The 23,276-nt window shown below is 44.9% G+C and overlaps 2 protein-coding genes across 4 annotated transcripts; both read left to right on the top strand.

Moving 5' to 3' along the window:
• Positions 1 to 2,664: 2,664 nt before the first annotated feature.
• TMIGD1 (transmembrane and immunoglobulin domain containing 1) lies at positions 2,665 to 6,661 on the top strand. 2 transcript variants are annotated; one of them, XM_015881054.3, is made up of 7 exons: positions 2,669 to 2,840; positions 3,016 to 3,115; positions 4,042 to 4,320; positions 4,860 to 5,135; positions 5,811 to 5,914; positions 6,141 to 6,169; positions 6,344 to 6,661. In XM_015881054.3, the coding sequence occupies exons 2-7, from the start codon at positions 3,034 to 3,036 to the stop codon at positions 6,345 to 6,347; spliced, it is 774 nt and encodes a 257-aa protein (XP_015736540.2). In that variant the 5' UTR covers positions 2,669 to 2,840; positions 3,016 to 3,033; the 3' UTR covers positions 6,348 to 6,661. The 2 variants fall into 2 exon arrangements, with proteins under 2 accessions (XP_085377825.1, XP_015736540.2); XM_085521699.1 differs by lacking the exon at positions 6,344 to 6,661 and having other exon boundaries at positions 2,665 to 2,840; positions 6,141 to 6,173.
• Positions 6,662 to 7,391: 730 nt separating this feature from the next.
• On the top strand, positions 7,392 to 22,801 carry BLMH (bleomycin hydrolase). Of its 2 annotated transcripts, none has more exons than XM_015880777.3 (12): positions 7,392 to 7,461; positions 7,788 to 7,985; positions 8,513 to 8,622; positions 9,271 to 9,412; positions 10,634 to 10,722; positions 11,819 to 11,911; positions 15,232 to 15,387; positions 15,869 to 16,027; positions 16,127 to 16,194; positions 16,588 to 16,705; positions 18,522 to 18,591; positions 21,780 to 22,801. In XM_015880777.3, exons 1-12 carry the CDS (start codon positions 7,449 to 7,451, stop codon positions 21,929 to 21,931), a joined length of 1,368 nt encoding a protein of 455 aa, XP_015736263.2. In that variant the 5' UTR covers positions 7,392 to 7,448; the 3' UTR covers positions 21,932 to 22,801. The 2 variants fall into 2 exon arrangements, with proteins under 2 accessions (XP_015736263.2, XP_085378258.1); XM_085522132.1 differs by having other exon boundaries at positions 7,788 to 7,980; positions 8,508 to 8,622.
• Positions 22,802 to 23,276: the final 475 nt, after the last annotated feature.

Genomic DNA, 23,276 nt, shown 5'->3' on the forward strand with positions numbered 1-23,276 from the left:
TACTATGTGTGAAAGTGGAAAGTTATTGAACAGGGCTCCCTTGCTGGGAAGCTACAAGGACCAACATTTGGAATCACAGCATCATTTGGGTTGGAAAAGACCTCTCAGATCCCCAAATTCAACCCCAACCTACCCCATCATGCCCTCAGTGCCACATCCCCACAGCACCTGGACACCTAAAGGATGGGGACTCCCCCACCACTCTGGGCATCTGTGCCCCTGCAGCACTGCACTGACAACACTATTTTCCTAACTGAAGTGGAATTTAACACAGGAACCCCACATCTATCTCCTGCAGATACCTGTACCATTCGTTTAACACCAAGTTCTTTTCCCATCTGCTTTTATTTTGGGACCCTATTTCTCAGAGCAGGACAGGAACAACCACCCCACTGTTCTGCCCTTAGTTTCCTCAGTCAGGTTGCTGGCTGTGGACATACCTGCAGCACTGACCGTGACCTGCAGCATCGGGGATGTGATGAGCACAGCAGCCATTTGGGAGAACCTTTGTGCACAGCTCTGAGAGTTTCTGCAGTCTCTGGGTGTTCTCATCATAGCTCAGGATCCACAGGCCAGTGCCTCGCTGCTCTGCAGCACAGCTTAGACTTGCACTCCGGGGACACAGCTCCGTTTCTTGCACTCACTTCAAGGGGAGAGAGTTGAAATGGTCCTGAAAAAAATGATTGAAAGGAGCTGCTTAAAGTGACGACAGAGGTAGAATACAATGGCACCAGCCCGCTGCCAGTAGGTGGCCCCAGCCGGCCTCCAACCTTCACGCAGGCACTGGCTCTTTTCCTTGCTCTATCTCCCTCAGGGCTAAAACTCGCCCATTTTTCCTCTGCCTTCAGTGCTGGAGTGTGTGACCTTTTATTTAAGGACGATCGGGAAATACAATGATGAGCAAAATTATAAATCTTAAAAAAAAGACTTGGGATTCTTCTGTGCCAACAGGATGTGGGGTATGGGCTGAGTCTGACTGCGAAAGCAGGGCACATCTCATGTCATCATACCTGGGGTAAATGGGATTTGTGGCTGGCAGTGAAGAGCAGAGGGTGCCCAAGTACTCCCTGGCAGCCCTGCTCTCCTGCCCCGAGCTGAGTTTGGGTGTTCCTAAACAATGCAAGTTGCAAAACATGTGGCACCGTGTATTAAAAAGGGATTAAGAGAGGAGAACCACAAGGAGCAGCCCAGGGCACAGCCTCAGGGCCCAGCACAGGAGTTTTCTGGAGCAGGATTGCAGTCAGTGTACAGGCACTGCCAGCCACCACAGAGAGACATCTCAACTCACACACATCTGTGAGCATCCTGGGATGCCCCGGACTGCAGGAGTAACCCTCTGCCAGTGACAGTCCAGGGGACCCTGAGCATTGCTCTGCCTCTGCAGGCACTATGGACAGACTGAGACACCCACTGTCCTGACTCTGAGCTGGAGGAGAGCACAGCCAACAGTTTCTTTCACATTCTAAATCATTTCTTCACAGGTTTCTAAGGCTTGGGTTACACTGGTGTTTATTAATCTACTCCCTCTGGGTCTGTTCAGAGTCATATGTAACAACAGCCTTATTTGGGGTTTCTTGGTTTACCGTTGCCATAAGGATATGAGGAGGAGCTGGGGGGTAATTCCAGCCCATGCCCATGCAGTGGAACCCTCCCCTGACATTGCCTGACACAAACAGCTCGAAGCAGAGCTGGCTCCTCGCAGGACAGTCACGGGGCTCCTGCCTCTCTGAAGGGGACCCTCCCGCTCTGACTCACCGGTGGCTGCTTTGCATTCTGGAACGAAGTTTATGTCCCTCCTAAGTATAATGAGAAGGTAGATAATGCAACCCACGAAACTCTAGACCTTGGTGGTAATTAAGACACCCACAAGATAATTAAGCCCTATATAAAAATATGTATGTAAAAAGTCATTGCGAAAGTAATTCTTTATCAGGTTTAAACCGTTGCCTTCCCGTATCTCTGGCCAAGTTAACACCTTGCTTTTCTAATCTCTCTTCTTTCAGCAAGTCTTAAATCCCATTGCAAAACAGCACTGCCACTGCTGTCATTTAATGGCCACAAACCCAATTAACCCGAGCTCATCCTTCTGCCTGTCACACACACCTGGGGACAGAATCTTCCCCAGGTCCCATTCGATGCTATGTCCTGTGTCATGACAAACCTACCTGTTACCTGATGGTCTTTTTCCCTTACTGTTGTTTCTAGACTGAAAACACACCCCCAAACTCCACTCTTTCATTCTTTCATCCTCAATTACTCTAAACTTCATGTGAAGTATCATTGCAGAGCAGCGACCTGAGCTAAGCTCAGTGTACCCTGAGGGTACTCAGCATTACAGGGCACGTCTCTGCTCCCTGTTCTTCCAGCACGCAGTCCAAAGTCTGAACCAGAACTTTTGCTCCTTCCGCAGCCAAAGAAGGACCCAGCAGCAGGGCATGGGGCAGGAAAGGGCAGCTGGAGCCCTCCTAGAGGATAATTAGGATAAGCTTCACAGAATCACAATTCCTACGGCTTGAAAGAGTGTTGTGAACAGCCAGAAAGCTGAAGGGGAAGAATTGTTTTTTTTGGCAGGAGGTCTTTATGGCTGATGCAGGAACTTTCTCCTTAGTTATTCATTGTCTTGTCAAGACTCATAAAACAGCCAGCAAAGCCCAGCAAGTACTGTCCTTCAGTGTTCTGGGAGCTCAGAAATGCAGGAATTAAATGTGGCCTTGAACCCATTTTATGGAGTCACTTCTTACGGAGCTACCATAAAACATTAAAATTCAGAGCTTATAAATAAGGAGAGGAAGCGCTGCGCATTTCTTTTCAGAAGCCACTTCTCTGAGACTCTTCCCAAGGTAAGTCAGGGTTGGACAGAGAGTGAGAGACAATGACTTCAAGCTTCGGAAATTAAAGACAAAAGAAATCTCCTAGAGAAAAGCAAGATATTGGCTCAGTTTATGCCCTGGTGACCCTGACCCAGTGACACCGAGGGCTCCCAACAGCTGCAGTGACCCGGCCTCTCTTTGGCAGGCACCGGCCGGGCTCCCCATGATGGCACAGAGAAGCAGCCTAACAGCCTCCTGCCCAGTGCATGTCATCATGCTTTGCTTTTTGGCACACGTAGCCACAGGTAAGCAGTGGAAAAATGCAACATAGTTTGTCTGAACTCCATCGTGCTGACAGGCGAAACTGGCTGGGGTTGGGTTCTGCCTGGGGTGACGGGATGGCAGCACTCTGTTTCATATGCTCTGGAGATCACTGCTGGAGGATTGTCTGAAAACAGGCCTTTAATTCTGAGAGCAGACAAGCAGGGAATGGGGGAACTTCAGCATTTCAGCTGTGTGGAATGACGAGGTCACCGTGTTCACACCTGCTCCACAAAGTGAGAACTGCAATGCACTCGGCCTGGGAATACCAAGAGAGAGACAGGGTGGTTTGGATTCTGAGGGTTATTTTTCACCTCATTCATTCATGACATTGCCTAAATCAGAGAATTTCAGCTTGTCAGAACAATTTATTTCCCATATTGTTTTCCCATTTAACACATCCTGAGGTTTGCCCATTAGATTAACTGTGACTCACCAACCTCCTGGCTGCGGCAGAGGAGCTGATGAACAGCTTAATACTATCAGCCACATTCAGCTCCAGCCAAAAAAGCAGGACACCAAACTATGGGCACAGAAACTCTTGGCACAGATACAATGCTGATTTGCAGCAGGAGGGTGGGCACCGCTGGCAGGTTGTTCTCTCGCTGTGTGTTACATTATCACAGCCACAACACTGTTTTTAGATACTTTGCTATCATAGGTCAGGCTCTGGCATTCATGCAGTCAGCTGTAAAACTTTCACTTTGATTTTAAGTAACCACAAAGGGAAGTTTGAGATGAAGATGCTTCCTATCTCAGGAACTAAAAGCCCACCTGAAAGAGGAGCGTTTTGTTGAAGTCTAACGCTCTCATTATTTCCTCCAAGGTCGAGGCCTAGAGAAACCACAGGCACCTGTGGGAAGGGTGCAGGTTAGGATGCCTAAATGCCCTCACTCTCCTTCTTTTGCAGGTGTGGAACTGTCTGTGAACAACCACAACGATGACTTCACCATGACCATAGCGTCTGGGTCCCTTGCCTCCCTGTCCTGCCTAGCACAGAACAGCAACCAAGCTGAGGAGCTGCTCTGGTACCGAGGAGATGGTCGTGTGGATCTGAAAGACGAAAATAAAGTGAACATCAGCAGCATCTGCATCTCTCCAGTCTCTGAGTCTGACAACGGCGTTGCCTTCACGTGCAGGCTGCAACGGAACCAGTCTGTGCAGGTCTCGGTGATCCTGGATGTCCGCTGTGAGTGCTGCTATCAGTGATGGATGGCTGGGGGGGCTTTGTCCCACCCCGTGTGCTCAGCTGAGGGCAGGATGTTTTTGTACCCATTGCACTGTGTTCACCGGGAAAATATGTGCTGAGGAGGAGATAGCTCACGTGATAAGTCACTCCCTTTCTACAGTGGTGCTTATAGCCTGTTCTAATGCCTCTTTTACAGGCAGTGGGTGGACCCTTTAAGTAAGATTTTCTGGCTACATCCCTGCCTCCACCTAAACTCTTTCTCAAGGATGCAAGTCAGGGCAGGACATGTCATGACTGCCCTGCTGATCCCTGGGGATGATGGTGGGGCACAGGACAGCGTGTGTTCTCTGATCACAGAACTGTAGGGGCTGGAAGGAACCCCAGGAGATCAGCCATGTCTAACCCTGCTACTAAAGCAGATTCCCTACAAATGGTGTTGCACCATTTGAACAAGGTGCACTATTGATGTGAAAAAGGAACCTACTTACACGGCGAGCGCCATCATGAGTGACCTCTTTAATTGCTTTTACACTCAACAGTTCCTCCCTCCCTGGGTGAAGATGAGTCCATCTATATTGAAGAAGGCAAAGACGTCACTCTGACCTGCAACGCCAAGTCCAACCCTCAAGGCCAAACAACATGGTATAAGAACAACACCATCCTGGCCCTACAAAGCCACTACCAGGTGTACCAGACCAGTGAGACCTTCCAGCTCTCTATCAAGAAAGTACAGAAGTCTGACAACGGGACCTACACGTGTGAGGTGAAATCTACTTGTGGAGACAGCACTAAGGATTTCCACCTGATAGTTGAAGGTAACAAAGCTACTACTAAACATTAGGGTGTACCAGCTCTGCGTTCACCTTTACAATGATAGCAACCTGCTGTAAGTGGTTTAACATCATGGAACAGTATAAAGAAGTCCAAATAGAAAGTCATAAATTCCCCACGTGAACAACTGAGAGCGGCAAGGAGCTCTCTGTGCACCCGTGTCTGTCTGCACAGCACCAGAGAAGGCCCTTCCTGCTTTACCTGTTATTCAAAAGCATTTGGCAAGTGTGGCCTGAAGCGGACTCATCCCACTTTCTCACTTCCCATGATGACAGGATACATCCAAATGTGTTTTAAAGCACCTTAGGTCTCACTTGAAGCTTCTTATTCTAACCACGTTGTTCTGCCATGCTATAAAAGCTGCTTAAGGCAAGGCTGCTGGGCTGTCCTCCATGAATGACAGTGCATCCACGGGCTACAGGGAGCTGGGCTGGGTCTCAGTAAGCCATAAGATTCAGGCACCCACTGCCCAGCACTCCTATGGGTGTCTTGAAAGCAGGGCTATGGGTGGCACAGCTGGACACTCACCCCACCACAGCACCCTGGGGGGATCTGCTTCAGGAACCAGCATTTCAATTCCTCCTTCCACTCTCCAGCTCTGTGAAATGCCTTTACTATGTGACTGCACCAAACTATCAGCCTCCTCTCCCTCTTCACAGATAGAAAACCCGTTTTCCCCAAGGAGGCGATTATTGCTGCCGTTGTGGTGGTTGCCATCACTGTGCTTTTCGGAATCGTGGCTCAGAAAGACAAAATATTTAAGGTATGGAAAAACCCAGTTTCTTAGGTGAAAAATAATGCTTCAATGGCCTTTTTTCCACCTTTTCTATGCTGCTCTGTAGTGCTGTTTTTCAGTGTCTTTCATTGAGTACTATCATCTCGTGAATTACTAGCAGTTAAATCAAATAGCAGGTATTTGAAGGGGAAAGAATAATACTTCTATGGGTAGAAAAATGCAAAAGGTAACAGGACTCTCTCTTTCTTTCCAGTGCTTCAAAAAACCAAGTGAAACAGCCCTGTAAGTATCTGAGTGCACAACCAGCTTCACAGTAAATGCCTGAATGAAACCCCTTCTTTAAGCTCTGAATGAAGCACCCACACACTGACATCCCCAGCAGCCCCAATGAACCCAATACAGCTGTTGGCTTTCATTTTCCCTATAGAATGGTTATTTTTACCCCTTTTGCTGCAGGTAAAGACGGCACAGGAAACTTTGCACACCCAGCCAACACCATTTGAAGCGGTGGCAACACCTGTGTGAGATGAGGAGCTCAGGCACCTAAGCACAACCCTGGCCACAAGCTTCACAAGGCTCATAGAACACACAAGCATCGTTTCACAACTGATTGGAACTCACTGCTCAATACGTGGCTATGGGGCAGAGGGCTGACAGCTCACCTCATCCACAGCGCCTCAATGGTGTTGTGTGGATACGGCGCTGTGGTGAAGGGGGGGAAGGGTTCCTCTTAAGATCGCACCTTGCCAATAAACGCACCTTGCTGTATGTTAATGAGGCCTACAGTGTGAGCACTCTCTACTCGGCTCTTGTGAGGCCCCATCTGTTGTACCGTGTCCAGGTGTGGAGCCCTCAGTACAAAAAAGACATGGAGATTTGGGAAAGGGTCCAGAGGAAGATGATCAGGGGCTGGAGCACCTCCCCTATGAGGACAGGCTGAGGGAGTTGGGTTTGTTCAGCCTGGAGAAGAGAAGGTTGCGGGGTGACCTCACTGCAGCCTTTCAGTACCTGAAGGGAACCTATAACCAGGAAGGCTGTGAACTCTTGGAAAGGGCTGACAATAGCAGGACACGGGGAAATGGTTTTAAGTTAAAAGAGGGAAGATTTAGGTTGGATGTCAGGGGGAAGTTCTTCACTAGGAGAGTGGTGAGGCCCTGGAACAGGCTGCACAGGGAGGTTGTGGATGCCCCGTCCTTGGAGGTGTTCAAGGCCAGGTTGGACGGGGCCATGGGCAACCTGATGTAGTAAAGGTGTATGTTTGGTGGCCCTGCCAGGCAGGGGGTTGGAACTCCATGATCCTTGAGGTCCCTTCCAACCCGGGTCATTCTGTGATTCTGCGGAGCCTCACGTTCCCCGCGGGGTTGATCTCGCGCGATACGACGCGTTTTGTCCCTTCCCGCCCACCGTCCCCCTCCCACCACCACCGCCGCCGCCGCCGCCGCCACCCTCAGAGCGGAGCGGTTCGGGCCCCACTTCCTGCTTCCGGTGCCGGGCTATAAGAGCCGCTTCCGGCGGGGCGAGCGGGGATCGGCTGGTTTGTGGCGCTGCGCTTTACGGCACCATGAACGCCCATGGTGAGGGGCGGGTGTAACCGGGGGGGGGGGGGGCTTATCTATGGTGGGGGGCCTTGCCTATGGGCGGGGGGGTCCTTGTCTGTGGGGGGCATTGCCTATGGGGGGGGGGCCTTTTCTGAGGGGGAGGGGGGTTGTCTATAGGGGGGCGGCCTTGCCTATGGGGGGGGTGGGGCCTTGTCTATGGGGGGTGGGCTTACCCCTGGTGTTGGGCTTGAGGGTTGTTCTCCGTTATAAAAACCCGTGTGTGTTTATGGGCCCGGAGCCCCCCGCATCCCGGTATGGGATCCCCGGGTGCTTATGCTGCTTTATGTTCTTCCCCCCCGCAGGGCTCAGCACTGAAAAGGCCGCGGCCTTTACCCGGCGGCTTCGGGCTGAGCCTCAGTTCCTGCTGGCCCAGAACGTGGCGACCTGCAATGACCCGCTGGAGGTGTGTCTGCAGCGGCAGGTGGTGCAGGACACCATCCAGGTCTTCCAACATGCGGTGCCTGCTGAGGGCAAACCCGTCACCAACCAGAAGAACTCCGGTAAATGGGGGATTTGGGGGCGCCCTTTGGTGCTTTGGGGTGGGCAGTTACCTCCCTGCAGGTGTGGGAATCTCTACTGGAGCCCTTTTGGGGGTCTCATATCAAGAGGAGCTTTGTTCTGGGTTGTACCTGCCAGGTGAGCTGACTGCAGTACTCAGAATGGCTTCTGAGTTCAGAGAACAGCTGCACAAGGTTCCATATGAGATCTGATAAGGAATCCCTGCAGCATCCTTCAGGGGTGACGTCTGCCTTCTGAACTGCTTTTCCTTCTGTATAGAGTGAGATGGAAATAACTGAGAGACCTGTTTGCATGGTTCATAGAAGCATAGAATTGTTACGGTTGGAAAAGACCACTAAAATCATTAAGTCCATCCCGGACTCCTGAACTCACTGGTTATTCAGTAACCTACAGTGCTGGGCAGGACACTGGTCCAAAAACTTAAGATGGAACACAGAATTCTTGTTCAAAGCCCTTATGTAGCTCTGAGTGCAATAATGTAGCTTAATCCTTGTGTCTTTGACCTCAGGGAGATGCTGGATCTTTTCCTGCCTCAATGCAATGCGTCTTCCCTTCATGAAGAAGTACAACATTGAAGAGTTTGAGTTCAGCCAGTCGTATCTCTTTTTCTGGGACAAGGTACAGTACTACAGGCCGCAGACTGTGCTAGGAATGCTTACACAACTGAGTCTTACCATTAGGACGGATTTCCTTTTAAATTGGGCTTTCTGAACAATCCAAATGGGAAATGTGCATGAGAAGGACCACCAGAAATTTTTAAATAGTTAAAATTGGGCAAAATGAGATTTTCAGCTTGAGAAGGAAGTCATCAAGATGTTAATGCTTTGGAGTGGTAAAAGTCTTTCAAGTGTTCTGAATATTTCAGAAGTTATTTGTGGTAGGCCCAGCAGGAAGCCTAACTGTAATTGCAGCTCTATGAAGCTCTTTCAGGACTGCTTGCAACCTACTGATTTGGGAGCTGTTTGCTTTTTTCCTGAAGGGAAATTGAGAAAACCTAACACTTGTTTGTGCCAGGCTCCATTATATAACTTCTGTTTCACATTTCCTGTTTCCCCCGCCCTCAAGCTCTGTACTAACTCACTTGTAAATACATTGTCTGGACCAGAAATAAACTTTTGGTTAAGCCTTGGAATAGTAAAAGGAAAATAAACATGTTAGTGGCTGAGCAGATGGTTTCATCTAGTTAGGACTATCAAAGAACTGGAGTACATGGGAATGAGTTGATGCGTATATCGCACTGACATTTGTCCTGTCTGTTCGTTATAGGTCGAACGTTGTTACTACTTTCTAAATGCCTTTGTGGAAACAGCTCAGAAAAAGGAGCCCATAGATGGAAGGCTGGTGCAATACCTGCTCTTAAACCCCACAAACGATGGAGGCCAGTGGGATATGCTGGTTAATATTGTAGGTAAGGGAAATGGCTGCTGGGAGCGCTTCCCTCATTTCTACACTGATTTGAGAGATGAGTGAAAGAAAGCAACTTTGGATCAATTCTGCAGTGTTTGATACCATACTTGATATTACAGCGTAGGATCTCTTAGGTTATATGGTAGCTGGCACTACAGAAAACTTCAAATAGAGGCCATCTAAACAGGAAGAACTTGTAGTACACCTTGATGATTGATGGATTGAAGATTTCTTATTCTGACAATCTACTGTAGTTAGAAATTGAATATGAGACCTGGAAGCTTGTTAAAAAGCACTACACTTAGCGACTGCTTTTTTCAATCAAGGATCTTATTTTTTTCTAAGTATTAGGCTTAAATCTCCTCTATGATGTTTATTTTTGCATATTGCTGCTGCTGATAGAAGCTCAAAATCAGCAGGAATCATTAGATACCCCAGAATGTCAATTCAATAGTAAGTTCCTGTCCTCTACTGTCCCAGCTCGAAGCTGTTGCCTTTGTATCCATGTATGCAGTCCTGATGCACAAGGTAAAGAAGAGTCTTTGTTAGACCAGGGTGTGTCTTCAAGGCAGAAGCAAAGCTGCTCTGAGTTGCAGCCTGAAGAAAGGCGATGTAAAGATTGGTGAGAGGGAAATTGTATGGAATGTGGCAGTGCTGGTCTGACAAAGGTGCAATTTAGGAGCATCATCCTTAGCACTAATGAAGTAGATGTGGTGTCTGAATTAGACTAGCATTTGCTTTCATTTGTATGATGATGCAATTGAGTGCCTCTGTAAAGTAACGAACCAATAATGTAAGTTTAGAATCACAAAAGAAACCTGTTTCTTTGAAGCCTGGGGGTTACTTTTTTCACTGTTACAAACTCTTAAACATGGCAGAGAGAACTTCTGGCTGCTGCTGTTATAACCAGAACCTTGAGTGGTGTGATCTTTGGTACTGTGATGTAGGAAGTGGTTATTGCTGATGCTTTATCAATGTTAAGGGGGGGAAAAAGGAGATTGGGAAATAAATCAGATTAAACACAGATTAAATACATGGAATGATTCATGAGTTCAGTTTTTCTGGAAGATTTTTCAGCAATTTAATTTTCATGTAAACTTTTTTTCTAGTGAAAAAGAGCTTCTTAAGAAGCACTAACTAGTCTGGAAGAGCTCAGTGTCAGATGGCACTCAGCCATCCCATTCCAGCAATGACTGCTAACCTTCAATTTAATTTCTTTTAGAAAAGTATGGTGTTGTTCCCAAGAAGTACTTTCCTGAATCTCATACCACAGAGGCTACTAGAAGGATGAATGAGATCTTGAATCATAAGGTAAAACTGGTTTATATGTTACAATTGAAGTTGGGGATTGGGTGGGAACAACCTCGGTTCAGATTTTCTTTCATATCTTTTTATTGGCTGAAGTATTAAGTGCATCTCAAACTGAACTTGTTTTATTCAAAAGGCAGCCTGAACTCATAGCAAAGCAATGCAGTTAATCTTGAAATATGAAACAGAAAAACATGTTCATGGAAGATGGCCATTGTCAAGGTTCAGTAGCTTGAAAATGCAATTTGAGTAGCAAATGTGCGTTTAATTCTCAAATTTCTGTAAAGCTGATGCTTGATTTGTGGTTGTAGCTTGAATCCTAAACTACAGAAGTGAATTCATCCAGGAGGATGGTGGTGTAGGGGCCAGGTGATTCTATGATTCTAGATGGAAAAGCTTCAACTGCATTTTTATGCTGGGCTTTAATTCTTCCAGTTCATGTGGAATATGCAAAGAGAAAAGTGCCTTTTGAAATACATTAAAAATGCAGAATCTGCTGCAATGAGCTGAGATGTAACAGTGGTGCAACACTGTTTTTGTCTCTATCACTGCAAACCAGCTGGTCTTGAGGGAGCCCCTGTCAGTGCTTCTCAGCCTTATGGATGATGACAGTAATGGAGGCGTGTGCTGTTCTTACTGCAATTCTGTGTGCTGTGGGGACGTGCTCCATTATTTTTATCAGCCAAGAGATCAATTATGTATTAGAATTGCAGGATTAATTTTACAGTATGGAGGCAGTCTGCTCTGTGAGTCAGAGGTGGCGATGAGTTTGAGTGTTGCAGCACTAGTTATATTACAGAATCAAGGGGAACCAAGCCTTTAGAAAAGCTGATGGCTTTAAGCTTCAAGATAGTTGGAAAATAGTAATTGAATTGCAGGTGCTTGTAGATATTTTCTGTGCTGCTCTCTTACATGTAAATGATTGTCTTGATTTTAAAGAATTAATACCTAGCAGCACCTTCTGAAGTGGATTGTTTTAGTTTTGAAGATGCTGTGAAGGGTAAAATGGGTGCCTGTAACAACCAGATAGGGAGTTCTGAAGGCTGATTTGGCAGCACCTTTCATAACCTTAAAATAAAATGACCTTCTCCTTAAACAGATGAGAGAGTACTGTTTGCGGCTGAGAAACATGGTGGCAACTGGAACAAATAAGGAGGAACTTTGTGCTGCGATGGATACTATGATAGAAGAGGTAAACACAGTGTGATGAATGGGAAACCAGAGTGGAAGGAGGTTTCATGCTCAAATTGATCTGTTGATATCAGGATAAAGCAAAACAAGTACCTTTATTTGCCCAACTAGGGGTGTTTTGTATGGCAGAACACCTGAAGGTATTTATCTGTGTTATATTTGCTTGCCACTTACTCTGTTCTTTATATATCCAGACTAATACTATGAACGTATAGTAGACTAGAACTTAGTTCAGGAAGATGTCTGCATTTCTGTGAAAAATCAAATGTCACACAACAAAAAACCTCTGCATTTTATATATTAATGGTGACCAAAGCAATGCCCTACCAGGCCTTTATAAATGGTAGCAAAGAGATGAGTTCAGATTTGCATTCAGACAGCTCTGAACTGAGAACCCTACAACACACATGTTGTTGCAGAAATCCCCCACAAGAGAGCAGGAAAGAACAACAGGAACTTCTCTGCATTGTGAAAGAGATGTGAGCTAAATGGGGCTGAACACAGCTGTGATCTCTGCTGGAGGGTAACAGAGGGAGGAACCACAGCTTCTGCTTTTGGCTGTTTTAATTAACTTAAATGAATTGATGAGTCTGTGGTGCTGGTGTTTGTGTGTCACCCATGAGCACCCTGGCTCTACATCTGCTCACACTGAACATGACAGTGGCACAGTCATTTTTCTTACTCTTCAGTCTTTCCACTTGATTTTTAAATAGCCAAAATTAATTTTAAGTGTTCAGAGCCTTGATGTATTGAACAAAATGCACACATTAAATAAAAAGGAAGCTTTCATTTGTTTCTCAAACATCAATATCTTTCCTTAGATGTCTCACAAACTATACAGCAGGTGAAGGAGCTTCCCAGGGCTGCCGTGTTTTCTTCATTTGCTGAGGGCCTCTTGCCCTCTGATAAGGGATCCTGGAGCTAGCAGAGGCTCATTAACTGATTATAATTTGTTCTGTAATGAGGTTATGTTTATTTATCTGTAGTTAACACAATACTTCCTCTGGCAGTAGTGGTAGTATTTCACAACTCCATTGGATTTGCTTTCAGTGAAGGTGTAGCTGGAATGTGCAACTGCACCAGTGTGTATTTTAAGAACACTCAGCTTGAGAAGTATGAGACAACTGGTTCCATGTTTACATGCATGGAAGCTGCTGTGTATTTTTCTATGTGGCAAAACAGAACTTGTCTTTGCTCTGTGAAGCTTTATTTGCACATCAAATCTTAGCTCACTTGGAAGGCGGCACAAGCTGAATCAGGGCAGTTGTACTGGGATGTAGGATTAAATATTCACTCCAGAACTGTATGAACACTCTCCTTATCAAACTAGAGCACAACAGGCCAGAAGTTGAGATCAGTGCGGTGCACGTGATTGGCTTTTTCTTCCTTTGCAGTTTGCTTCTGTAGACTCCTTGTTATCAGCAGTGTCCTTTCCTTGCTCACTCTGGTATTTGGGTTTTGTTTTTTTTTTAGCACAGCTCAATACATCTCAGCCTTATCTCGGTTCTCCTTGTTGCCAGAATCATACTAGTCACCTTTCAATTTAAATAAGTCTCCTGTGGGTATTGGTAAAGGAAGCCTTTGAGATACTGAGGGTTGGCCTGTAGAGGGTGTGGTGGAAAAAACAACTGAGGGAGGCTGTTCCCAGGCATGGCTGCCAACGTTCATTTGAGACTTCTGTCTCCATCACTTTCCTTCCTCTGCCTCTCTTGCTCCTTGCTCTCCTCTTAGGAATTCCTCTTGATTTGCTTTTGTGACCTCATCTTTACCACTTGGGGTTATCTGAGGTCATGGGGATGTATCCACAGCCAACTCCACCTTTTGTGCGGGGTGTGCGAAAATAAATATTTATAGTTGTTTAGGGATTCACATTTGCTCCTTAATGTATCTATTCAGAAATAAATGAGTTCCTCCAGTAAAAACATAAACCCACACCCTTATTTCAACCCGTAATTAATCTGTTTCCTTGAAGTGCTTGGAGCAAGAATGCCTTTATTTGCATGTTATTCACAGCCAAATAGCGGATGCTGCTTAGCTGGGGATTTGCACACACTTTGCCCTCAACACAAAGTGTTTTAAATGTAGAAAGCCCTCTGGTTCTCTCTGGACCTTTTGTTTGTACGCGTCTTCAGAACACAGAACTAAAAAGGGCACAAAAGCCTGTTCAAAACTGAGATAGCATGTAGTTTCACATGAAAAACAGCTTGCTACCACATGTAGTCAGTGTATATTCAATGCAGTTTAAAAAGAAAAGGAAAAAAGCCCAATCCAGAAGGAAGTAGTTGGCTCTGGGAAAGACTCCAGCCCTGTGAAAGCTGGTGAGGGTGGAATGTGAAGACAGACAGCCCAGGGAAGCTGGCACAATCCACAGCCATTGGATCCAAGTGCAGTTTGGATTTGATGCCCCTTCTCTTCTTAAACACTGTTGGTTCTTTGCAAGAAAAAGACTTGTGTTGTAGACATGGATGAGCAGAGGTGAAGTGAGCTAGTTCCGGCTGCAGTAAAACATTTAAGCCTGTCTAAAAATGATTGGATGCCCCCTTGTTATCTGTGGTAAGTCCTGCTAAATATACCCAGAGACAGCCATCTGTGATGCCTACGAGTCAGCGTGTCTTACAAGCCCTGTGAGAAAGAACCATTCCATAGCCTGGTTAACAGGCAGGCCGACAACTTGAAATCTCCACCTCCTTGTGGTGAAAGATAGGCAATAGAAAACTGTCAGCTGCAGCCAGGGGATGGGGATCTCCAGTCAAGCTGCGTAACCTGTCAGCTTAACCCTAAATGGAGGGGTTAAGTGTATTAAAATGAATGAGAAAGTTATTCTAGGATTTTGGAAAGAGACAAAAGCCTGTTGCTGGAATCCGAATGAAAAAGAGATGAGAATGGGAAACATGGGGATAGATTGCTTTGTGTGTGTGTTGGAAGATCTGCTTTCTCTCTGCACGTGGCAGATCACTTGACAACAGGTAATACGGAGTGTTTAAGCTGATCTAGAAACAACTCTCCTGCACTGGGAAGATTTATTGGCAAAGAAAATTCAGAATGACTTAGTGATATTAGAATGAGACTGGGCGCCGTGCTGGCTTCTGATTTACCTGCTGCATTCCTAGGATAACCTGGAGCTCATGTCTAGTTTGTTGGTTCCATGTGGATTGATTCAGATTCTCGAACAGCAGCAACACCTGGTCTATAAAACTGGCTGCGAGGTTCCATTTTTCCAGTTGGTTTTCACATGGAGGAATCCCTCAGTGGCATTGCTGTGCTAGGAGGGGTTCACCTACATGTTTCTGCATGTTCACAGATGTTTGTCTCTCCCTGCAGGTATTCAGAATAGTGAGTACCTGCCTGGGCAACCCCCCGGAGACCTTCTGCTGGGAGTTCCGGGATAAGGAGAAGAACTACCACAAATTTGGTCCTATGACACCGGTGCAGTTCTACAACGAGCACGTGAAGCCTCTCTTCAATATGGAGGACAAGGTTGGTGATGTACAATGGATGGTTTGCAAAGAGCTTTTCACGACTGAACTGCCTGCAACTTATTTTCCCCTGTTGTGAATGTGCTGTCTGCACTTGTAATGACACAGTACAGGGTAAGTGCAGTTCCCACAGGTCAGACTGCCCAGTGTTGATTTCCCATCCTCTTGTTGTTGATGTTCACTTCAGTCAGCTGCAAACATTGCACTTCAGTGATGGTGTTAATAATATGAAGTGATTGAATCGATCATAAAAAGCTGTAAGACAGCCATTAGGGAATGGGAGTAACATTTACAGCTCCTGTGCCACAACTAGAGGTGAACCTTGTAAAACTAAAACCAAAAGAAGATAGCTGGTATTTCAGCCAAGCTGCTGCTCAGCTGATGGGACAGACTGAGCTTGGACAGAAGCAATTGTCTGATTCACTTCCCAAAGATTACACTTGTGTTGCATCTTAGTTTCTTACATCTTGGGTTTTTGGCAGGTTTGTCTAGTGAATGATCCTCGACCTCAGAACCCATATGGCCAGCTGTACACAGTGGAGTACCTGGGCAACATGGCAGGAGGGAGGAAGACTCTCTATAACAACCAGCCTATCGATGTCTTGAAAAAATTGGCTGCAACGTCTATTAAGGATGGAGAGGTTTGTTTGGGTTTTTTTTTGTGTACAACATGGTGCAACTCTTGCAATGTAAAACTCACTGGAACGTGGCCTAGATGTGACTCTTCCTTCTATTTGTAGGCTGTGTGGTTTGGCTGCGATGTTGCAAAGCACTTCTATGGCAAACTGGGAATCAACGACTTGAATATGTAAGTAGAAAAGCAAAACAGAAAATGCCATTGTGGGTAGTTGGCCAGGACATGAACAATGCCTTGTCTGCTTAAAAAACCTAATTTGTACCTACTTCTGGCTTAGTATACCTAAAAGGAGTGTATTTAAGTAACTCAAGCAACAGGAATGTGCTTTTTCCTACATTTAGTTGAAATCTTAGTTGTTTGTAACACATCTTCAAAGGATTTGGTTATTTTTACCTGTTTGAATTGCCTGGTATCTGGTGAGGAAAACTCCTAAAGGCATCGGTCCTTTGCATTTATTCTGACAGTATGATTAGAAGAACTTGCTGGCCCGTCTGCTGCTTCTGTGTTTTGTTAATGAGAATCCTCCATGCATCCTTTATAATACAGTATGTGGCTTTCTAATAGATATAACCATGAGCTGGTGTTTGGTGTCTCTGTCAAGAACATGAACAAGGCAGAGCGTTTGATCTTTGGAGACTCCTTGATGACCCACGCCATGGTCCTGACAGCTGTCTCGGAGAAGGTAGAGTCTGCCTCCTGAAACTAATGTTTGCACAGATATATTGGAATATTTGAGCAGGTTGTTTGTGCTCTGGGCTCATTCACTGTATAAGCTGTTCTGCTGGAGCTCTGCATGTGTGGCAACACCCTGCACACAAGGCCTAGGTTGTCTGTTTCCTTATTTGCCTTGTGTTCACAACTATAAATACTTAAGAATGGAAGAATTCTAGATGAGTTAAGGATTTCTTTCCTTCTATTCACAAACTCCAATTGGAGGAGGGGAAGAAGTTTGCTTCAATTTCTTAGATACCAACTGACTTAGCTGGTTTTAAATATAGATTCTGAGGTACTTTCTGAGCAGGAAATCAAGTAGGACAGCAAGCATTTCCCACCCTATCCCATTGCAAGGGTTAGTCTCATGCACCTTTTTCAAGGGTAAAATGCTGGAGCAGCCAGTAGGAGGCATTTTGCAGCAGTCTAACCTTCTGCCATTCATTGGTATGTGACCTCTCTAGCCTACTCATAATTAGAGGGGGGACATAGTGTCAGAAATACCTCAACGGCAAAAGCATGTTGAGATGAATCCATAGCTAAATACTGCCAGGAGCAGATATAGAACACCCAAAGTGAAAATAAGTGACTATTTACAGTATAGAGTTATCTGTAGCTTTGATGCTTTCCACTATTTCCAGAGGTTGTTGTTATTAAGGTTGCTTTGAAGTGATCTCTTCCTGTCCAACGTGACCTTGGCTTGAGAAGTAACAGCTTGTAACTGTTTGCTTGAGCTCTGGAGTCTGAGGACTTGACAGACTGCTGAGTCATAGGAATTTCTCAGCAGCTTTTTCCAATTCAGTGCAAGTTGTGCATTCTGAGCTCCTGACGCTTATTGTGCATGAAGGCATCTTCAAAAACAATTCACTGTGATCCATTACTAATGTTCAAAATCTATTTATCTACTCATGTCTCAAGCTTGTACACCCTGTTACTTGCTGCACTTCCATTGGAGGCTGTGGTTTATGGTCTGTATTTCCATGTACAGCTGTGTAAAAGATGGCCTCATTTCCTTAGATATGTTTCAGATCACAGTGGTTGGTACCTGTTATGAAAGAATCATTTAAATGAAATTACTGTCCTTTGTTTGAAGGATAATCTACTTTTACTTCACTTCTACTTGGAACATGCTTTCTAATATTAAACCTGAGCTTAATCTAAAAGAGCTTTGATAGTAGTTGTTAAAATATAATATTGCTGTGGATTTACTGCTCAATAGAAGGCCTGGATCGAAGATTTAAAAAACAGCATTACAGTTTTACAAGGTTAAAAATTGATGCAGATTAAATGTACTTTTTGGTTAAAAGCAGCAACAAACTTAATGTACATAAACATTTGTCTACTGCTTTGTCCAATAGTAGATCTATGTGCTTGAGTTTGCTTCTAAAGCAAGCTGTGGGTGCTTTATTGCCCTGTGCCTTCTCTGATTCCTACTTCAAGTAAGTGATGCGTTCTGTATTCCAGAAGGCCCCCAGTGCCTACATGGTGATAGAGAAAGCTGCTTAGATTCTTCCAATTGGAATTTGGCTCAATGCAACTTAACATCTCTTTAAAATATTTACTACACATTGTGTCCTGGGCTTCATTTTCTTGCACTTGTAAATAAACATTTCAGGTTGTTTTTCTAATCATTAGCGATAAACGTGGTCCGAAACTCACTGGTGGCTTTAGGCTTTTGGTAGCGGAGCTCTGGTTTGCTGGTGCTGGATTTAGATGTGGAAGGGTTGGCTGCTGTGAACTGTCATAGCCCTTGGCTGCTGAGTCACCATCTCGTTGTTTTGTTGCAGGATGGGCAAGAAGACTGCTTTGAAAAGTGGCGAGTGGAAAATTCCTGGGGTGAAGACCGTGGAAATAAAGGTAAAGCAATTTATAGTCACAGGAACACAAAGCCTCAACCTGTTTGGACATAGCAAAGTGAACAGGGGAAAGGCTGACTGGTTTGTTATGGTTTCTAAGTAGTGTTTGGGCAGCTCTTGATCACAAGAAAATTGCCAGGTATTATTCTAGTTAATAGCAAAAAAGGGAAAGCAGCTTGTAGCAGCTTGACTACTTGCATTTCTAAAGCCATGCTGAAAACGTGACCTATGGCATCCTTGCGCTGTTCCTCCCTGCTATGACAAGCACCAGCAACCAAAAAAATCCACCTGCAGTTCAGCTCTCACCAGGTTTCTGCATCAACTTGCCTTCCTGCTTATGGCTGTTTCAGCCTGCCCTGCTGTTGGTTTGGGAAGCTCTGTAGGGCTGTAGCCATCCTGGCCCTGCATGTGGACAGACACTGTGGGCAGAACATGGGTCACAGCTGAGCAGTGACTTGGAAGTTGCTTCTAGTTGCTCCCCTACTCAGTATGGGCTTGGCTGGAGGGGTGCTTCTCTGCCATGTCTGGATGTAGCTTTCCTGCTTTGCTCTGCTGAGCTCTGCAGTCAGCCTGAATGGCTGGATCAGAACTTGTTCAGAAACAGCGTAACAGGAAACTCGAAAGCATTTCTTCTCCCTCTTCCTGCCCTGCTTTATCCATTTTCAACATCAGCACTAGCTGGTGTAGGAGCCTCATGTTTTGCTTCTCTTGCTATGTCACTGAGTCAGTCTGCCAGTGAACTTTATCTTATCTGCCTTGCTAAGTTACTGGGAAACTGCTTGGAAAGTCCTGCAAAGAGAACCAGAATCTACATCAGACACAAAAAGGCCAAGAATGATGTTAAGCTTGGCACACCCCAGTTGAGGCCCAGTTGGGTGTGGGGGATACAAGTAAGACCCAGCTCCATTATTGGACAGGATGATAGATTACAGCCTATGGCAAAACACCAGAGACTGGACTTTGTCATTGAATACACAACAGAAAACAACAACACTTGGTAAGAAATGAGTGTTTTTCATACAGAGTCCTCTGTGCTTTGCTGTGAGTACAATCTGAGGTGCCGGAGGATCCCTGCTTTCCCTTTCCTTGCACAGCACAGGGCTGGAACAACTGTGACTTGAGTTCTGGGTGTCTGGGAAGAAGTTGATTGTATGCTCAGCACCTGTAGAGTGTGCAGAGCTGGATTCATGTGGTGCTGCTAGTCCTGGAGAAAGGGGAGCCCTGGGAACAGCCCAGCAGTGCCTCTCCTAAACGCTTAGTAATTACCCTGCTGTAAAACGGTTTCTTGGAATCCAATCTGTTTTTCCTCAAGGAATGAACAAAGCTGCTGACAAACATTGGTTGGTTGGGTTTTTTTGAGGTAAAAAAAAGTCACTTCCCAGTAAAATATTTCCTTTCTGTTTTGCTGGCACTTGGTCAGGCAAGTTTTAATTATTCCTATTCTTTTGTTCTGAAGATACAGTGCAGTGTTACCAAACTTTGAACCCAGCTTATCCCATTGGATATCTTCCTCTCAAAGCAAGGAGGAGGTCTTCAAAGGGAAACACTAAATCACGTTATCACATCCACTTGATAGGGGTCCATTTGTTTGTTTTGGCACAAAAATTGCTTTCCTGCGGTACCTCTCCAGCCAAAAGTCATCTTCCTTTTGACTTCATCTCTTGTATCGACTGTGTGCTTCCGCAGGGAGACAGTTTGCAGATTTATCTGTTTGCATGCATCTGTAATCTCACGAGTGCATTATGGCAGCCTCCGTGACCATCTTGTGCCTTAACTCCCCTGCAGGGAGGACAAAGTTCTTCAGGAACTTTGCAAGGGCTTACTTTTCAGGTGCCCGAATGCTGCGTTATGCAAGCAGCCTCATCCTCAGCTGACCTCTCCCTTATCCAGCAGCTTGTTGCTTGTACATCGCTGCATTTTAATGTTTTCCTTCGTAAAATGAAGTTAGAGAAATGTGGACCAACTTTATACAAAGCAGAGCTTCCTCCCATAGTCACTGTCCTGTTGTGCTGCAGCAAAATGACTCTGCCTGCAAAGTACACGTCTCCTTTTAATGAAGGAATTGATAATGGCTCATTGTGGCACTGAGCACAGCCCTGCTCAGAGAGCACCCTCGCTTATTTGCATGTTCTGAAGTTCTGTTTGACGTTTCCTTCTTGTTCAGACACTGCGATCCTAATCAGCTCTGTCAAGCTTTGAGATGCAGGATGTCAGAACAGAGTTCATTATCCTCTCAGGGTGCAATTACTTGTTGGCTCTTGGGAGTGAGAGGTTTTTGTGTGTCCCAAGAACTCATATCCTGAAGAGAGAATAATCAAAGCAGCTCCTTTTGGCAGTGTTTCCAAAATGGCTTCTAGCTCGGATTACAATTGATAGGGTTTTTAATTTATGGGAATTATCTGATCTCTTGCTTTAGAAACAAGATGGTGTAGATAGATGCATTTATTGTCCATATTCTCTGGACGTTTTCTTGTTTCATTTGATTGTGTGATACTGTATATAAGGATGTGAGAAACTTTATTACATAAAGCCTTCTCATCTGTCTTCTAAATGCTTTCTTTCTCACTGCCACTCTATTTTCAGTTCACTTTGAGTAGTTTTTCCAATGATAGCCTTCTGCTGAAACCTGTCGTGTTCTAAATTTGACTTTTTTCCCCCCTCACTTCAAAGGTTGTTTACTGAAATTCTCAATAAGAATTACATTAAGGAGGGGAAAATTGAGCTTTGGTTCAGCAATACTGATTTAGGTGCCTTTGAATTTGAGGAAGGCAGGCAGCCTCCTTCTTTTACTGCAGATAAACCAGCACATTTTGGCCTAAGCAGGAGATGATGTGGTTATTCATCTGGGCAATATCCCTTTTACCAACATTTGAAGGCTTCTGAAGACAGTGAGCCAGATAACCTTACTCTCAGTGTAAGTTTGTGAGGCATTCCCAATGCTTATTTTAACAGATGAATTAAAACGAGTTCTTCTGGGCCTTGTTTTTCCTAGCAGGTTTCTTGGTGAGTCTTTCAGTGCACATGAAATACATCTGCTCAGCCTCCATGTTAATTAATTTTGTTCATTTTATCTTGAAAGATACAGAAGTGTGGCCTGTCTGTAAGGGGTTGTTCATAAGGGAAACTCGTGTGACTGCTCTGCTGTGTTGGTGATGACTCTGTGTTGTAATGAGCTGTTTTTATCTCCAGGTTACCTGATCATGACGGATGACTGGTTCACTGAGTACGTGTATGAAGTTGTGGTGGATAAGAAGTATGTGCCAGAAGATGTCTTGGCAGTGATGGAGCTAGAACCCATTGTTTTGCCTGCATGGGACCCCATGGGGGCCTTAGCCAAGTGAACTACAGAATATTTGCCTCTTAACGGTCAACCAGATTAGATGCAATAGAGAATCCCAGTGGTTGGAAGCCATAGCCAAATGATAATGTGACCAAGCACTCAGCATGGTCCGCATCCTTGAAAAGTAAGTTAAGGATCTTTGGGAAATAGCGCTTTACTGACTTGGCTGAATTAAAGCCCTCAGACAGGATACTCTGCAAAACTAAAAAGGGAAAAGGGAAAAAAAAACAACCTCACAATGAAATATATTACAAGTGCTGTCAATGGTGGTTTGGTTTTATCAATTTTAAATTAAGAAACAGTCAGCTTAGTAATAAAGTAGAACCGTTTTAACCAGTGTTTTCCTTAGAAAAGATGACGGTAGAAGGCCATTCCTTAGCATGAACAGCTAAGTGTTGGAACAAACATGTCAAGATATTTATAATTAACCATTTGTGGTCTATCTTATACCACAAAAGAATGCCCAAGGTATTTTATACTATTTCATTATTAATTCTCTTTGAGGAAGTTTTCAAGGGTACACACTGCTGAAGCTGCGGAACCTTAGAGAAGATTCACCTTATTTACCCTTAGAAAACTTATCTTCCAGCAGCACTGGGGGAAAATAACCTGAGGTTTCCAGTTTCACTTGTTTTTATTCTTCAGTTACCGAGGTAGGATTGGATAACCCACATTGAGGCCCATCATGTCTGTGTGCACAGGAGCGCTATTTTTCAGTTACATTAGCAAGAACAACCATAAATGTTCCCGGATGGAGTTAGTGTCATGCTGAACAGGAAAAAAAAAAGAAGTTAATTGCTGCATTTTATTTGGGTGTTTTCAAAAACGAGATGGTGCTACGAAGCTTTTGAATAAACAGTTTCTTAAGTGACTGGTGCAGCTCTGGTTTCTTTTTTGAGCCCTGCTGAGTTGGAGAAATTACACACAAATGTACGTGGGCTGGTGTGAGGACAGGAAACGTGTTGCTTTATGGTGTCTGAAGGAGGCACAGCTGCTTTTCTCAGTGAGCAGATAAACACAGCCTCATGTGCTATGGGCACTCAAATAGTTCAGTGATGAGAATCAATCCCTTGATTGGAATGCATGGAATGGTGGACTGTCTTTCTGTAAGCTGACAATTGTCCTGTTGTATGTTGGGTTTAGCCACAAGCAAATAAGAGGGTGAGCAAGGTGATTGGCCACACTGCCAGCTCCTGAGCTGGGGAGGTAAATATTTGTTATGGCTGTGGTACTCTGCATCTTGGTTTGACTTCGCTTCTGTTTGAACTACACAGGTAGAAAGCTATTATGATAGAAGCGTGTACATCTTAAACAAGTTACACAAATGTGTGTCTATGTACATATAT

Source organism: Coturnix japonica, chromosome 22, assembly GCF_054131305.1.
Source record: "Coturnix japonica strain WE chromosome 22, WE-NBRP24, whole genome shotgun sequence".
In the NCBI taxonomy this organism is placed as follows: Eukaryota; Metazoa; Chordata; class Aves; order Galliformes; family Phasianidae; genus Coturnix; species Coturnix japonica.